We start from the raw sequence: 17,814 nt of genomic DNA on the forward strand, positions 1-17,814 counted from the left end.
TTCACATCCTTGTCAACACTTATTATTTTCTATTTTTTTAGAGTTTCATTTTTTTAATTGAGGAGAAATTCACAGAACAAAAATTAACATTTTAAGGTGTACAGTTCAATAGCATTTAGTATATTCACAATGTAGTACAACCATCACCTCTATCTAGTTCCAAAACGTTTTCATCATCCCCAAAAGAAGGCAGCAAAGCCAAGGAGTCACTTCCCATTCCCGGCTTCCCCCAGTCCCTATCAACCAGTGATCTGCTTTGTCCATCTATGAATTTACCTATTCTGACTAGTTCATTTTGTTATGGACTGAATTGTGGTCCTCTCACCCTCCCAAATTCATGTGTTGGAGCCCTAACCCCCAATGTGATTGCATTTAGAGATAAGGGTGTTTAGGAGTTAATTTAGTTTAAATGAGGTAATAAGGGGGAGACTCTCATCTGATAGGTCTGGTGTCCTGATAAGAAGAGACAACAGAGATCTCTCTCTCTCTCTCTCTGCACATGCACAGGGGAAAGACCATGTGACACAGCAAGAAAGTAGCTATGTAAAGGCTAGGAAGAGTGGCCTCCCCACACACTGAACCTGCCAGCATCTTAATCTTGAACTTCCCATCCCCCAGAACTGTCAGAAAATAAATTTCTGTTGTTTAAGCCAACAAGACCATCATATTTTGTTATTGCAGCCCAGGCAGACTAATAGACATGTAAATGGAATTATCCAATATGTGGTCTTTTGTAACTTGTTTCTTCACTTAGCATGATGTTTTCAAGGTTTATCCATGTTGTATCATGTCTCACTACTATATTCCTCTATCGATAGACATTTTTGTTGCTTTCAGCTTTGGCTATTGTAAATAGTGCCTCTATAAACATTCATGGGCAATGAATTCATTTGTTGGAACATCTGTTTTCATTTCTTTTGAGTATATACCTGGGAGTAGAATTACTGGGTCATATGATAATTCTGTGTTTAAGTTTTTGAGGAGCTGCAAGACTATTTTCCACAGTGGCAACACTATTTTAAATCCTTAGCAACAATGTGTGAGATTTCCATTTGTCCAAGTTGGAAACTTGAAGTTTCTCCAAATCCTCATCAATAATGTTATTTCCCTTATTTTTGACTATAGCTATTCTAGTAGGTATGAAGTGATATCTCATTCTGGCTTTGGATTTGCTTTTCCTTGGTGACCAATAACGTTGAAGACTTTTCATGTGTGTATTGGCCATTTATGTAGCTTCTTTGATGAAACGATTACTTAGATCCTTTGCCCATTTTAAAATTGGGCTGTCTTTTGTATTTTTGTATTTTTATTTTTTTGAGACAGGGTCTTACAATGTTGCCCAGGCTTGAGTGCAGTGGTGTGAACATGGCTCACTGCAGTCTTAATCTCCTGGGTTCAAGTGATCTTCCTACCTCAGCCTCATGAGTAGCTGGGACTACAGGTTTGCTCCACCACACCCACCTAATTCTTTTATTTTCTATAGAGATGGGGTCTTAGTGTGTTTCCCAGGCTGTAGGTTGCCTTCTTATTTTTGAGTTGTTAGAGTTCTTTGTATATTCTGGATAATAGTCTCTTACTAGATATATGATTTGCAAATATTTTCTCCCATTCTGTGTATTGTCTTTTAATTTTCTTGATCCTGTCCTTATGTTCGCGGTAGAAGAGACCTCAAGTTACTGGCGACCTACCCTTATGGGTTCGTAGCAACTTCAATCCTTGCCTCCTCAGAACAAAGAATTTGACTGAGGGGCACAAAGGAGAAAAAGAGACCGAGGCAAGTTCCAGAGCAGGAATGGAAGTTTATTGAAAAAGGCCTTAGAACAGGAAAGAAAGGAAGGTGTGCTTGGAAGAGATCTACTGCTAAAACTTAGAAGTACAAAAGTTTTTAATTTTGTTGATGTCCAGTTCATCTATTTTTTTGCTTGTGTTTATGCTGTCAGATCTAAGAAACCATTGCTTAATTCACAAAGATTTATGCCTATGTTTTTTTCTAAAACTTTATAATTTAGCTCTTGCAGTTAGGTCTTTGATCTATTTGGAATTAATTTTGTATATGGTGTGAGGTGCAGATCCAAATTCCTTCTTTTGCATGTGGATAGCCAGTTATCCCATTTGTTGAAAAAACTATTCTTTCCCCAAGAGTTGTCTTGGTGCACTGGTTGATAATCAATTGACCAGAAGTGTGAGGGTTTATTTCTGGACTTTCAATTCTATTCCATTGTCTGTCCTTGTACCAGTATCACACTGTTTTGAATACTGTAGCTTTGAAATATGTTTTGAAATTCAGAAGTATAAATTATCTGATTTTGTTCCTTTTCAAGATTGTTTTGGTCAGTCAGATTCCCTTGATTTCCACATGAATATGAGGACAATCTTATACATTTCTACTAGAAAGGCAGGTGAGTATTTGATAGAAATTGCTTTGAATCTGTAGTTCAATTTTGGGGGTATTGCCATCTTAACAATACTAAATCTTCCAGTGCATGATACAGGATGTCTTTCAATTTATTTAAATAATATTTAATTGCTTTTAATAATGTTTTATAATTTTCAGTGCAGAAGTCTTTCATTTATTGTGTTAAACTTATTCCTAAGTATTTTATTATTTTTGATGTTATTGGAAATTGAATTATTTTCTAAATTGGACTTTTGGATTGTTTATTGCTAGGGTATAGAAAAAGAATTGATTTTGTATATTGATCTTGCATTCTGCAGCCTTGCTAAAATCTCTTCTTTGCTCTAATAGTTTCTTTGTGAATATCTTAGGATTTTTTTTTTTCTTTTTTTTGAGATGGAGTCTCACTCTGTCACCCAGGTTGGAGTACAGTGGTGCCATTTCAGCTCACTTCAACCTCTGCCTCCCAGGCTCAAGTAATTCTCTCACCTTCCACCTTGGCCTCCCAAGGAGCTGGGACCACAGGCACATGCCACCACTCCTGGCTAATTTTATTTTATTTTATTTTTTGTATTTTTCGTAGAGACGGGGTTTCACCATGTTGCTCAAACTGGTCTTAAACTCCTGAGCTCAGGTGGTCCACCCGCCTTGGCCTCCCAAAGTGCTGGGATTATAGGCATGAGCCACCACGCCCAGTCAGGATTTTCTGTGTATAAGTTGATGTCAATTACAGATATGAACTTTATTTTTTTCTAATCTGGATGCCTTTTATTTCTTTTTCTTGTTTAGTTACCCTGGATAACACTTCCAGTACAATGCTCAATGGATGTGGTGAAAGTAGACAACTTTATCTGCGTCTGCCCTTTTATAATTAAGACAACTATTCATTAAATTGTGAAAAGAAAGCAGGGTTCGAATCATGTTGCTCTAATTGAAATGGAAAGTGAATATATCTTGTTTCAATCCTTCCACTTTAAAATGGCATAAAATATGTACTAACTTTCTATTTTGGTATTGAGAGAATAAATTAGAATTTGATGATACCCTTAAAAATTAAATATGTGAATTCATAGGACAAAGTTATGGGGCATGATTAGGAAAATTCGTAAGTGAGGGATGAAACCTTGGGTCATTTTTCCTTCCTAGAGCTCAGAATTATTAATAAATCATGACCTTTATTCTGAAAGAAGGCAGGCTGGGGTGCCAGTGACTTTCCTGGAAGACACACAAAATGTATGCCTGCCCTGGGGACAATGAATAACTTCTAGACATATATTGGTTTGAGCCCCCTTTGTTTAGGAATCCTGCTTGCTTGCTCTTTTTATATGATGTTTTCATAAATAAATTATGATCCCAGTTAATGTAAAAATAGGTTGTAAAAGGATTTCCCTCTTGGGCCAATAATCTCTCCCCTCCTAAGAATAAGAAAAAAGTATCAGAGTGCTGCCTTCCCCCTTTTCTGTTGCTGCACATGTTGTTTGGATATGGCTGCACAAATAAATGGCAGTAAGGTTGTGGGCGCCTCTGCTCTGCAAGCCTCCATCACTTACATAGCAAAGTTGCTTCTGGGGCGTAAGATCCCTCTGATGAAGGGAGCGTCTACCTTGCAGTTACACTCACAGATAGTGCTTGAACATGGTTTGACATTGCATTTGATTCCCGGAAAGGGAGGTACCTCCAAGTTTGACAGGTGTTAAAACAGAGCTATTATTTGTAGTAACTACTTATTATGGGAGGTCTTGGAACAAATCCTTTCTCTAAAGCATCTTCTTTGGCCCCCAGGCAGTCCTATTAGTAGGTATTATTATTAATCTTAATTTTTACTTGTGGAAGCTGAGGCTTAGCGAGTATAGAGATATCATTTTTTTCTTCCCTCTGTGCAAGATTCTTTTCCCTCATTTTCTGTGAATAACATACCTTTTTAAGTGGAAGTCTTCTGCCCCACTTTCTGTAACTCTAATTTTAATAATTATAATATCCTGCCCTGCTGTTCAGTGAGTGTGAACAAATAACCTAGGATCAGGTAATCTCCTAATGGTAATCCTGATAAGGGTTCTTGTCATAGATTTTATATCTGGATGCTCAGAGAGAAGCTTTCTTTTTCTTCTGGAGTCATTATATGGGAAGATGGAAGTCTGGACCACAATCTTCTCTTCCTCTACATTTTGAGGAAATTCTGCCTGTACTAGAAGAGAAACATACAACACACTGAGAAAATCAAAGCCGAGAGACGAATAAAATATATTGGTATTCTTTTGAGTCTCTGAGGCTAGATCCACTTCTAGAGTGAGATAATAGATAACCCATTTTTGCTTACTTGCCTGACTTACAGCTTTGTTATTTGCAACCGAGAAAGTTAATCAGCTTGCCCACAGTTGTGTGATTAGGGAAGGCGCAACACTGCTTTTAAAGCCATGTCTGTCTACCTCCAAAGCTTGTGCTCTATACAATATTTTAGCTTATACTGATATTAACCAGATTTGGTCAAATATTAACAGAAAGAAAGGGTATAAAATGCACATGATCACAACTGACAGACCCACCATGTATAACCCCAAATATGAAAACTCATGTCCAAAGTGTGAGGAAGAGCAAAAATGTATGTCTTTTCCAAGAGAAAAAAAGCATTTCATTTCCCCCTAGAATAAATTCCTACGGATAATAATATGAGTTCTTAGGAGAGTAACTATTTCCTGTGACTTTGGGTATAAATATCTCATCTAATCTAAGTGATCTGATTCAGCACACTGAGGCAATGACTGTTAGTGATTTTACAGGTATGACCAAGAGGTTGAAGATGAATCAGATTCAAGTGGAAATAGCAGAATCGGTAGATAGATAGTAGAATTTGACCTTTGCCTTTGGGTTCATGTGTCCTTAATGTCCTGTGGCTTGTGATCACAGCAAATCTCAACATATAATAGCTCTACCCATGACCCCTTCCCAATCCATGTCTATATCACCAGTTGAGTGACCATCATTTATCATCATGTAAAATTCAACATAAGTTTTTATACATAGCATTTAAGTAAATACAACAAAAACCACTGTAAGTACAACAAGAAAAGTACATGCAGTTTTCTATATATCCACACAGACATCTATTGCCCATTTTTTTCAAGTTCACTTAAAATCTTTGACTTTAACATTCAAATTACAAAAGGCCCTGAACTTTTGTAATTGTTGCTGACTCTGATATAATAAAAGTCGAAATTAATAACTAAAGTGTATGTAAGAAAGACTTGGTGATTAAAGACCACCTTCCTACATGGATCTTGGGTTAAACAGAAAGTATCAAAACAGCAATTTCAGATTGGTTGAGAACAAAACCTTACAAATCAAAACTCATGATACATGATTAAAACATTTTTTACATGCAAATTCATGGACTTAAAATTCTCTATAACTAAAAAAGGAAGAATGTAAACAAGACTGTTAGCTTAAGAAGTTAAAAAAAAGAACAGCAAAACACACTTAAAGCAGGATATAGCCCAGGTGCGGTGGCTCATGCCTGTAATTCCAGCATTTTGGGAGGGCGAGGCAGGAGGATCATTTGAAGTCAGGAGTTCGAGACCAACCTGGCCAACGTGGCGAAAACCCGTCTCTACTAAACATACAAAAATTAGCTGGGCGTAGTGGCTCACGCTTTAATCCCAGCTACGCGGGAGGTGGAGGCAGGAAAATCACCTGAACCCAGGAGGCAGAGGTTGCAGTGAGCGGAGATCACACCACTGCACTCCAGCCTGGGCGAGAGAGTGAAGTAACTGGTAAAAAATAATACAGTTAATGCACTAGAATATATGTGTGTTTTTAAATAGTAGAATTAATAAATTGAAGGTTGATTTTTTTTTTAGGAAAAATTACTGAATCAATAGTCTAATAGGAGAATGATAGATTATTTGCTTTGAATGTAATGAATGGGATTTAATTATTTTTGTCTAATTACAGGAGCAATATATGCTCAACAATGAAAATAAAATAAAATGTTTATGTTGACCTTGGGTGCAACATAAGTAAAACCTTTTCATAGTTTGACCCCCATTTTACTTGTAACATGCTTGTTTTAAGTCAATGGATTTTTTATATTTCTTCTATAGTATTATCGCCCCTTACCCACTGCATCTACAGTCTCTCATCATCTACAATTGTTCATCTCAGAAATATCATTGACAAGTCATTTCTATTATTTTTCTGTACTGTCATGTGTTTTTTGACCTTGACACTTCAAATCCGTAATTAACACCTTCCTTCCTGGATAACTACAGACACTTCTGAGCTGGTGTAACGGGTTCTGCAGTGCCCACTGTGGTATGCTAACCATCAGGAGATGTGGTCTATGGGTCAAGGAATTCAGCCACTGCTACAATCTTGGCCAGGCAGGCTTAGGCATGGGCTAGTGGAATCTTGGTTTAATATCCGTATCTCTTTCCTCCTACTTTCCAATTTCCTGCTGATGTCTCCTATTGGCGGCAGCCAACTGGAAGCCAGAGGGCCAGGCAGCCTGGATAGTGCAGTCTTTTTGCCTGTTCAGGTCAGTTGATGCAGAGCTGGAAGAGCTGGGAGGAACCACTAGAAGGTGGAATGGAGAATATCCAGCATGCTAGCAGCTCTCTTGCCCTTCCTTTCTTCTTCCCAGAGATAATATGGCCACCTTGAATTTTGTTCTTTTCCCGAATTTGACACACTCCGTCTGAATTCTTGCTTTTGCAAATACAGTTTTCTCTGGCAGGAATTTCCTTACCCAACTTCTTTGTGTGGCAAACTCCTACTTACTGTTTAAGATCCAACTCAAATATCATCACTCTCTTATCTACACACATGAGGAGGCAGCAAGGTACTCTGAATAGAATAAAGAAACATCAGGTCAGCTCCTCAATCTGTCACTTACTAGTTAGTGTGACTTTGTGTAGGGGTACTTCTGTGATTCTAAGTTCCCTCTTTGGCAAAATAGGAATGGGAATACAGTAGGCCTTTGCTGTGTGTCCACTGGTTGCACACAGAGAATTCAACACACGGGATAGAAAATATTCGGGAAAAAAAACCCCACAATTGAAAATAACGATACAACAATTAAAAAATAATACGAATAAAAAGTACAGTGTAACAACTATTTACATAGCATTTACAGTGTATTAGGTATTGTAAGCAATCTAGAGATGATTTAAAGCATACAGGAAGATGTGTGTAGGTTATATGCAAATACTACACCATTTTATAAAAGAGACTTAAGCATGGGTGGATTTGGGTATCTGTGGGGGTCCTGGAACCAATTACCTAGGGATACCGAGGGCTCACTTTACCTGCCTTGACATCCCTTTCCCAGGGAAAGTGAAAGGATCACAGCGAGAAAATGCAAATCATTTTCCAAATTTAATTTTGTTGTTGTTCTTACCGCTGCTTAGAATTTAAAAAAAATGATTTGCTTAGCTCGATCACTGTGCACGGTGCAAAAAATCAACTTTGGTGGCATTCAGCAAATCATACCCCCACGTCCCGCCTTTATTTTCCTTTTTGCAGCCCGGTTTCTCTCTTCTGCTCACTCATACCCGCCCACCCCGCTTTTGTAGCTTGCTTGTTCATATCTGAACTTGGGTATCCAAAGACACTGCTTGACTTTGCAGGTACATTTCACAGTTAAAGAGGGTTCGTCATTTAGTAGTCGGGGATGGGGAGAACTGTCACAAAGCAAAAGTCTGCATTCTAAATCATGAAGTTCTGGAAGCTGAGAATAAGATTGGCAGGGCCAAGAACGAATCCGTTGCCGAGCCAGGAGGCGGGGCTCCTGCTGGGGCCTCTGCAGCCCGCGCTGGGTTCCCGAATTCCCGCGCTGTAAGCCGGAACCCCAGGCCAGCGGGCGCCTGGGCGGGCCCGGAGATCCGTGCAGGACGCACGGCCGAGCCAGAACTACAACTCCCGACGTGCGCGGCGGCCAACGCTGGTTCTACCCCTGCTTGTTGCTTTTTTTTTCCCCTCCGCTTCTTGCAACGGAGACTGCTGTCCAGGAAGTGCGCAGTAGTGATTCTAGAGAGGCTGGAAGCTCTCCTGGCGACGCTGGGGCCGCGAAGGGCTCACGTAATGCCTCCTACTCCTAGTGAGCGTAGGCGTTGCGGAACCCACCGTCCCACAGGACGTGTTTCCGTGGTACATTAATTGTGGCTGGACGCAGTGGCGCGGCAGTTTAATTCTCCGGCGGCTGCAGATTGATGGACGAGATGGTCCTGGCGGGGCTCATCAGGAAACTCGGTAACTGTCAGGTTGCCCCTCGCCCAAGGCATCCCACCCCGCCCTGGGCACTTGCTGAGAATGGTCGTGTCACGTTTCCGCGGCCGGCCGCTCCGCGACCGCTCCCTCTTTCGCCCCCGCTTTGTCAGGGTAGCCCCCGGGGACCCGTCTCGGACTTTGTGTAAACTTCGCGGTTCGCGTCCCGAAGGCACCAGCGGCCTGCTTCTGAAAAAACTGGTTTATTCCGTCTTCACGCCCCTCCTGCCCACAGCATAAGTAACGTAGTCTCTTTGCAGTCGGGAAATAAAATAGTTTTGTGCCGTTCGTTGACAGGTCATCAGCTGGCTGAGATCAGGGAGCGCGCTCTGAAGAGTATTCTCTGCAAGATAGAGCACAACTTAATCTGCTACGCTGATCTCATTCAGGAGAGGCAACTTTTTCTTCATTTGCTGGAATGGTTCAATTTCCCGTCCGTTCCGATGAAGGAAGAGGCTCTGAACCTGTTAAGCAGATTGGTTAAGGTAAGTTCATTTTGAAATAAAGAAAATAATTAGACGCGTGACTGTTTCTTAGTCATTTAATTGGAGCGTTTATTGAAAGTTAAATAATTGGGGTTAAAAGTTTTTTAAATTAACCAGAGATGTTTATTTTTAATTAATCTGGGTATATGGCTCATCTTTTATTTGTGATACTGAATCCCACATGGTCTCTGCTGTGCTCAGAAGTAACACAGAACTTCTTTTGAGTTTTGGTATTTTCTGATTTTTTGAGTTATCTTTGGAGGTTAATATTTGTATTCTGTTTTTATTTTCTGATATTTACATCTTAAAAATTAGATACGTCATTATGAAAGGGAACACATTTAAAAATAATGTTACATAATCGTGATTTATAAATAACAATTTTAAGTTGCTTTTCCATATGCTTTTAGATTGGTATTCTTATGCCTACCTCAAGAGTAGTTAGTTGTCAGGGTCAGATATCAAAGTGTAAGTTTAACCTTTCAAAACTAAATCACTGTACAGTGGTAGAGGAATCTTAAACTACTTTGACATCCTGTTAACCGGTTGGGGCTGGGACCAGAAGGTGAGTGTCAGTGGAAAAAAGTAACCCATTAAAAAAGTAAGAGTAGGGATTGATAATGTGCATTTCTAGTGTTCAGTGTGTTGGCTCATCTTTCCTAAATGTCATCAAGTGTTGGATGTATGTCTCTTTAGGTGTATGTGCTCCTCATGGAAGTGCCTTACTTTGGGGCAGAGCCATGAAGGATTTGTTTTTCACAAAAGGAACATCTGATACACCAAAAATAATTTTATGTTTTGATTGCTGTAAGTTACAGAGATTTTGATACAGTTATTCTCAAGATCATCCTCTTCTTATTTTAGTATCCCCCAGCAGTCCAACATTTGGTTGACTTTGGTGCAGTAGAGTTCTTATCTAAGCTTCGGTCTAATGTGGAGCCAAATCTGCAGGCTGAAATTGATGGCATCCTGGATGGACTTTTTATTCTTCCTTCAGAAGTTCCTGCACTGTCTTCTGCCTCGTACCAAACCAATCGAACTGGTAACTCTTTGGAATCAACTTGATGGCATCTGTTAAAATACAAATATATTAATTCTCATGGTAAATTTTAAGGAAAGGGAGATTAGATTTTTTTAAAAAAGATTTCTCCCACCTCCCTCAAACTTATTTTTCTTGTGTTAACTTACATGATTTTGACCTTTTTCCCCTCCTCTACTGTTAGTCAAAGGATGGTACATTTGCATTAATTGCTTTTTGGGTCAGGCCTTAAAGGATGCCAGTGACTTTGCTTTTATGAGACCAGTTTGACAGATTATTTCTTTGACAATAACAACGTATTTTTATTGAGCACATGAGTGCTCAGACATTGTTCTTAGTGCTTTATATTTGTATTTTTGACCTTGTTCGTCATATTGGAGTATAATGATATCTGTCCTAGCTCATGATTTTGTTGTGGGGACCAATCAAAACGACATAATGCAAGTATTTTTATATGCTGCAGTCCATAATGATATGCTTGTTAAAATCCAAGGCAAAGAGACATGGATTTAAGTCTCAGTTCTGCTGCTAGTTGTGTGACCTTGGCTAAGGTAATTAACCCTTCCAGGCTTCAGTTTTCTCATTCAAAAACTGGGATAATAAGAAAGAACACCGGGCTGGGCATGCTGGCTCACACCTCTAGTCCTAGCACTTTGGGAGGCCGAGGCAGGTGGTCAGGAGTTCAAGACCAGCCTGACCAACATGGTGAAGCCCTGTCACTACTAAAAATACAGTACAAAAATTAACCGGACATGGTGGTGGGCTCCTGTAATCCCAGCTAGTAGGGAGGCTGAGGCAGGAGAATCACTTGAACCTGGGAGGCAGGGGTTGCAGTGAGCTGAGATCACTCCATTGCACTCTAGCCTGGGTGACAGAGCAAGAATACATCTCGAAAAAAAAAAAAAAAAAGAACACCTTTCTCGTAGAATTGTCATGAGATTAAATGAGACAGTGTCTGTAAAGGGCTTAGCACAGGGCCCAGCATATATGAAATGTAGCAGTGTTGGCTGCTGTGCTGCTGCCAGGGCCCAGCATGTATGAAATGTAGCAGTGTTGGCTGCTGTGCTGCTGCTGTTGTGTTGTTGTTAATACCTAGTATAGTGCCTTGCACATGGAATGCATTTGAATTGATTCGAAGAAAAACATCTTCATGCAATTTATGTGATTGAGTAGTAAAAATAAAAAAAAGAAATAAGTTTTGATACTTAACCTGTTAGACCATATTTTCTTCTCTGCCAGTACTGTTACAGCTTCAGCTGTGGGTACTGCGGTTCACAACAACAATAGCAGCTGTCATTTATTGAGTTTCGTTGTGGGGCATTGAATATATTGATTTAAAGACATCATCTTGTTAAATCTTAAAGCAGCCCTTTGAGTGAGATGTTGTTAGTCTTACTCTATAGCTGAGAATAAAAATATAAAGTAACTTGCCCCACGGTACCCAGTTTTCTAACCTGTAGCAGCTGCAGGATTCTAACATTGCTTTATCTGGCTCCCAAACCTGTGATTTTTAACAATATGTATTTTACAGTTTCTGAGACATCACAAATAAAGTAGAGTCTTACATTGTGAATTTTTAATCTAATTCCTTGCGGGTGAGAGTAGAGGAATGGTTTAGGGCTAATTGTTAGTTTTCTTTATTAGTATTAGGAACTATTGCCATGAAAACTTAAAATTACAAACTATAGTTTTAGCCTTTTCCTCATTTTCATTGCAGCTGAACTGCTGAACATATAATCGCATGTTACAGGGAATTGTAATACAGGTATTGAAAGATAATGTTTGACTCCTTTGTTTTTGACAACTTTCTTTTTAAGGTATAAATGAAAATTGAAGTGATCAGGAGCTATATAATTGGAGTCAAGGGAGAGGGAGATGGATTAGGAAGTAGAGAGGGATAGTCCTTGAATACTTTGTTGCAGATTCTTCGTGTACATTCTAACAAATAGTTGTGTTTGGCTAACGTGGAAGAAAGAGGGGAAAAAGCTTCTGAACTGGAAGCGGGCTCAATGTGCATATTTTTTCCTCTTTAGGAAGATAGATCATTCAGAAAAAAAACTGGACTTTTTAAAATTTTTGAAATGATTCCAATACTTAAGAGAAAACATTACCATTTAAAGAAAGTAAGTTTCACTTTTAGCAAATAAGGAATCGAGAATACAGTAATGTTTATTTTCTTTTCAGAATTGTCAAAAAACCCTGAAATCTTAACAGGATATTTTCCCCAAGACCAAAGTAATTTCCAGCAGATGGAAGTGCCGCCACGACCAGTGGGTGTGTATGTTTTGGGAAGTAAATCCTGTTGACTTGGGAAGTTGAAAATTAATGTACTTTCTTCATTGTTATGAAGATGTATTTTTACCAAACTTGAATATTTCAGCATCAAACTACCATTAAGTGTTTTAGTTGTTTCAAGTTAGTTTAGGATATCGATTGGAAATGATGAAATTTGGTGTTATTCTAACCATATTTGAGCAACTGTGTAGATGGGTGGTATTAATGGCAGTAGTATGTCGTACTTAATGAACATGAGTTTTTTGAGGCAATTGTGCCCTGCGCTACACATGTCATCTCATTTGTTCTCCAGCTTACCGATGGCACCATGTATCCAGTTATTCCAGCCAGAGACTGAAGATCAATTCAGTTTCTTTTCCCATTTCCTCAACACCCAGTGAATTAAAAAATTCTGATTTAGAGCCCTGTTTCTGGAATCTGGAATCTCATCTCCATCTTTTTGTATCTGGCTGTGTTCAGCCTCAGCTCACATGCCACCTCATCAGAGACCTTCCTGATGATTCTAGCCAGCGATCACTTCCTATGTGTAGTTTTCTTCCTAACACATTATTTTTTATTATTTTTGTTTTAAGTTTGATAATAGCCGTGAACATTGCGTTATTTTCAGTGTCTGGAACAATGACAAAAAATGTATTAGGCACTCAGTATGTATTCTTTGAAGGAACGAATGCGTCCTCCTGGAGTGTCTTTGAGATTGCTATTATTAGTGACCACATTTTACTAAGAAAGACACTGAGATTAGAAAGGTTGAAAACTTTGTCCTTGGTGAGGCAGTTAGGAAGTAGTTAAGTAATCACATACTTACCATTTTCTTGCCTGCACAGTTAAGATGAAAAGGATATGTTCAAGAGTATATCTGCTGATGTCACATATTCAAATGAACTCCATTTGGAAGCCTCTGTTATTCAAAAAGCTTTCATGGAAACTCACAGGTGGAATAACAAGAAAGAACGGAAAACTTGTTAAGCCATTAGAATACTTTACCTTTTCATTCTGGAAAAGTTTTGTTAGGCTTGTAGCAAGCTTTGATTTTGAGGCCAGATGGCTGAGAGACTTAATTCCATCAAGATGAGAGACATCTGAAGGGAGGAGAATCTCTAGGGTTGGTAAAGGATGGGTGTCTGAATGAAACCGATGAAATTCAGGGGGATTGAGATTGTTACACTTTTATATGAGTTGCAGTTTGTCTTGATTGACAGTCTGGCTTATTTTGGACACGTTTTTACTGTGTGGTGTAAGCCTGTCCTTCCCTCCACCCACCTCTCCTTATTTCCTTAGAAAGTAAACCCTGCTTTTATGTTAGCACTTTTGAAAGAAGTAACTGTGCTATGTTTGGGAATTTAATAATACTGCTATCCACATTTAGCGATTCCATGCTCTTTTCAAAGCATTTGGCAGAAAGACTGCCATTTGGAAGGACTTATGTAGATGCTGTTTCTCAGTGTTGCCACCTTAACTTGCACTATATAAGATCTGTTAAATATAACTTGCATGGGGATAGTTTAAAACGGTGTTGCTTTCTCAGGTTTCTTTTAATCTTGTTTGAACACTGATACTTGTTTTTCGACCTTACGGTCTTCAAGTCATCTTCACAGAGGTTTAAAACACCTGACACCATATAGGATATTTGAACATGGCTAGATACAGTCTATCATTCTGTTTTATCATTTTTAATTTCTAAAAGTTCAGATTTTCCCTAAATGTCAGTTCCTTTTATGTTGAATTTAAGTTTGATGTTCTGGTCAGCCACAGGGTAAAATAGAAAATTTAATGGAAACTTCATACGTCAGTCTGTGTTGGATTGTGTTTAATGCTCTTCTTCTAATACTTATTTTTAATATCATATGAGTTCTGTTTAAATTATGAAAAGAGAACTCTCTTATTTATCCTGTGATAGAACAAATTTGCAGCTGACCTTGTTTGGTATATTTTAGGTTACTGTAAGATGTAGCCTTTATTTTGGGACTTGTTTTAAAGGGAAAACTTACTCTTAACATTGTAAATCTGTCATCTCTTTATTCTTTGATACCTTGAGATGTGCTATTTCATTGACAGTAAATCAGACTGTGAAGTGCTTGAAGTTTTCTACGTTTCCTTGGCTACCCCTGACCACCACAGACAGACATGTCCTCTCCTCTAATGAAAGGTATGGTACTTGATGTATTTTCAGGTATTTTTGTTCACTTATAGTCATTAAGTTTGATAGTTATTACAATATATTTTACCAGGAAAAGATACTAGTGGCAGTGAAAGGTAGTAGTGGTCATATTTAAATGATTTTTATTTTTCAAAAAGCTAGCCAGAAAAAAATTCCTATTTGCTTTTAATCAAACATCAAGTTTTCTTTTCCTTTTTTTTTTTGAGACAGTGTCTTGCTCTGTCACCCAGGCTGGAGTGCAATGGCACGATCTGGCTCAGTGCAACCTCCGCCTTCCTGGGTTCAAGTGATTGTTGTGCCACAGCCTCCTGAGTAGCTGGAATTACAGGCATGCGCCACCACGCCGAGCTAATTTTTGTATTTTTAGTGAGATGGGGTTTCCCCATGGTGGCCAAGCTGGTCTTGAACTCTTAATCTCAAGTGATCCGCCCCCTTGGCCTCTCAAAGTGCTGAGATTACAGGCGTGAGCCTCTGCATTTGGCCCATGTTTCTTTTTGTGGTTGCACTCTTGCGTAGTTCTTGGTGACAGGAATTTTCTCTTATTGGCCAGATTCTCTTATTGGCCATTGCTTATGCCCTTGATTAATAAAAATGGAAAATTAAACATAAATGCAGTCTTTTTGGCAGAATATATTTCAAAATGTGGGCTTCATTAGGAGACAAATTAAACCATGTGGATAAGGTTGGGTACCACTGATGCAATCTAATGTAACGACTGTTAATTGATTACTACCCACAAGAGTAAATAGCTGATATATAGAAATTTAGAGAGTATTTTAATGTCCAGATTCACTTTGTGCAGTTTCATAAATGCCACAATACACGAGTTGTCTGCTTTTTTGGGGTATAAATCTGGAAAATAAAGACCAATTTACTAGGGCTAGGTCCAGATTACAGGTGGATGCCATTAAATGATTTTTAATAATGACATGAATTCTCTTGGAAGAACATATTCAAGAGGCAGAGTGCACATGGGAAAGGGTTAGGAGGTTGTATGATCTCTCAGTTTTGAGTCAGTCCCAAAGGCAGAGACGGCGATAATTTCTAATGCATGCCTCTGGATAGTGAATGGTGGATAGTGTAATGGAACGGGGCTGAGAGAAGGGCTGTGATTTTTTTGGGGTGGGGAGTGAACAACTGCCAATCCTAGGTGGGCAGAAGTTGATAGGTGTCCTCTGTATGGGATAAGAGGGGAGTCCTAATCTGATTCACCTTGAGTGGGGAAGATCAGTAAGGACTTTAATTCTTAGAATTTGCCTCTGTACTTTTGTTCTGTCTCATTTCTTGATTTATTTGGCAGATTTCCTAAAATTGTGTGCTCTTTGACCTCATTGAACTAATTTTGCAGCCCTATGATAAACTCTGAGGGTACAGTGGTTAGTATGATGTCGTTCCTGCTCTTGAGAGGGTCTAGTGGGGAATGCAAAATCAACAGGCAGTTATAATATCACAAATAATGGACAAACGGAAGAAGCACTGCCCTAGAGTTGTTTATTGGTTAGGGAAAAGATTTAGGAAGGCTTTTCTGGAGAAGTGATATATCAGCTGAGACCTGAAAGGTTGTTAATGGAGTCATTGTGTCAGTAGGCTACTTAGAATCTGGAATAGATGAACTCTTCTTAAAAATGATTAACACTATGTTTTGTAGCTCTTTAAGAAGTAGTAACCACACTTTAATCTGGAATACCTGTGAGCTATTGAAGGACGTTATCATGCAAGATTTTCCTGCCGAGATTTTCCTTCAAAGGCCAAAAATTGTTCAGGTCAGTGCCCTCTATAATTGTTTTAGATTTTGAAGTAGAGAACTTTTTGCAATAAAGCAAATTTTGCAGAGTAGGAGTTCTTGGGAAGCAACTTTGTACTCATGTTTTTAAAAAGTGAAGTATTTGGCTATTTAAAGCACTTATTCGCTAACTTAGATGGATAGTTATAGTTCTTCCAATAGTAGTAGTTTCATTTGACACTTGCCGTCCAGTTTGGCCACCTTGAGAGTCACCATTTATGGATCACCTAAATGGTAGAGTACACTTTGGACATTGAGGTTTCGCAGGAGCCCTTGTTAAAAGTAAGAATAGCATTGCTTCTTGAGTATCTAGTTTATTTAACGCACAGTGCTACCTGCTGGGAAAATACAGTAGCAGTGAGTAACATAGATGGATTCTTTTCTTTTTTTCTAGTTTACTGCTTACATAGTAGAGAGAGAGGGATCCAGGGTGGGGAATTGCAGCATCTTCACAGCAGCCAGTAATGGCTCAGCATTCTCGCTCCATACTCCCAGGGCTGAAATGGACTCCAGTGGGTGCCAGCTGTTAATACCTAGGATCAAAGCTGGCAAATGATCGCAGAGGAAAGCTGTTAATTACCAAAATGTGGTCAAATGGTTTAGATGCTTGAGATGAAAAGGGCTTGCTGTGATTTTTAAAATGTTCTTTGTAATGTAATGTCTTGAGTGGGGAATAATTTCTGTCTTCTCTCAGAATGGTTACTCAACTAACAGATTTTAGAAATAGGAAACACTGACTATTCTATTTAAATGTTGTTGTCTTATTTTGACCCATCTCCTTGCTTTATGCCAAGTCATATTTGCCCATTTCTGTTTCTTATGTCTTACAAATATTTGGCAACTTATTTTCTCTTGATTATTCTCTTAGGCTTACTTACTTAAGCTCCACATTCTGCTTTGAAGTTGAGCACTTTGTTCCCTTAATCATTTTCACAGCTCTTCTTGATTTCAGAGCCTTTTATCTCTGTTGAAACTGGCCTTTGGAGGAGATGGAAAGCATCGCCTGGCATTACAGTCAGTGTCCTGCCTGCAGCAGCTGTGCACGTATTTAAGAAACAGACTTAACTTTCACCGAGATCCAGGTTTTTTCTCCAATAAACAGGGTATTTATTTTTATCTGTTCATTAGCCACTGGTGTTATTTGTAGATTCTTCTGGGAACTTCCCATTATAGTTACTGTTAGGGTTTATTGTATACGCATTTTCACAACATAAACTCCCTACTCCTAAATGTATTCAAATGATTATCTTTACAGGTTGTGTGAATGACAGAAACTGCCATGATCTCTTGAGCCTTTTTTTTTTTTTTTTTTCTGGATAAGAGATATTTACAAGGTGTTTTCCTTTTTTCTCCGAGACTTGTAGAGATTCTATATAGTGTTGTTGGGACGTAGTGACTAGG

At 38.8% G+C, this 17,814-nt stretch overlaps 1 protein-coding gene across 4 annotated transcripts in view; it reads left to right on the forward strand.

Annotated features, from left to right (window-relative positions):
• The first annotated feature begins 8,348 nt into the window (after window positions 1-8,348).
• RTTN (rotatin) overlaps window positions 8,349-17,814 on the forward strand; it is a 217,094-nt gene continuing 207,628 nt past the window's right edge. The window contains exons 1-7 of one of the 4 annotated variants that reach the window (XM_032152076.2): window positions 8,349-8,638; window positions 8,951-9,138; window positions 10,003-10,180; window positions 12,362-12,451; window positions 14,528-14,618; window positions 16,279-16,393; window positions 17,366-17,516. In XM_032152076.2, coding sequence (XP_032007967.1) covers window positions 8,599-8,638; window positions 8,951-9,138; window positions 10,003-10,180; window positions 12,362-12,451; window positions 14,528-14,618; window positions 16,279-16,393; window positions 17,366-17,516 — 853 coding nt within the window. In that variant the 5' untranslated portion in view covers window positions 8,349-8,598. Of the gene's footprint in view, window positions 8,639-8,950; window positions 9,139-10,002; window positions 10,181-10,208; window positions 10,241-11,932; window positions 11,943-12,361; window positions 12,452-14,527; window positions 14,619-16,278; window positions 16,394-17,365; window positions 17,517-17,814 lie in introns of those variants that run through there. The other 3 variants (XM_058438269.1, XM_058438270.1, XM_058438271.1) reach the window with 3 other exon arrangements.

Source organism: Hylobates moloch, unplaced genomic scaffold, assembly GCF_009828535.3.
Source record: "Hylobates moloch isolate HMO894 unplaced genomic scaffold, HMol_V3 SCAFFOLD_5, whole genome shotgun sequence".
NCBI classification, from domain to species: Eukaryota; Metazoa; Chordata; class Mammalia; order Primates; family Hylobatidae; genus Hylobates; species Hylobates moloch.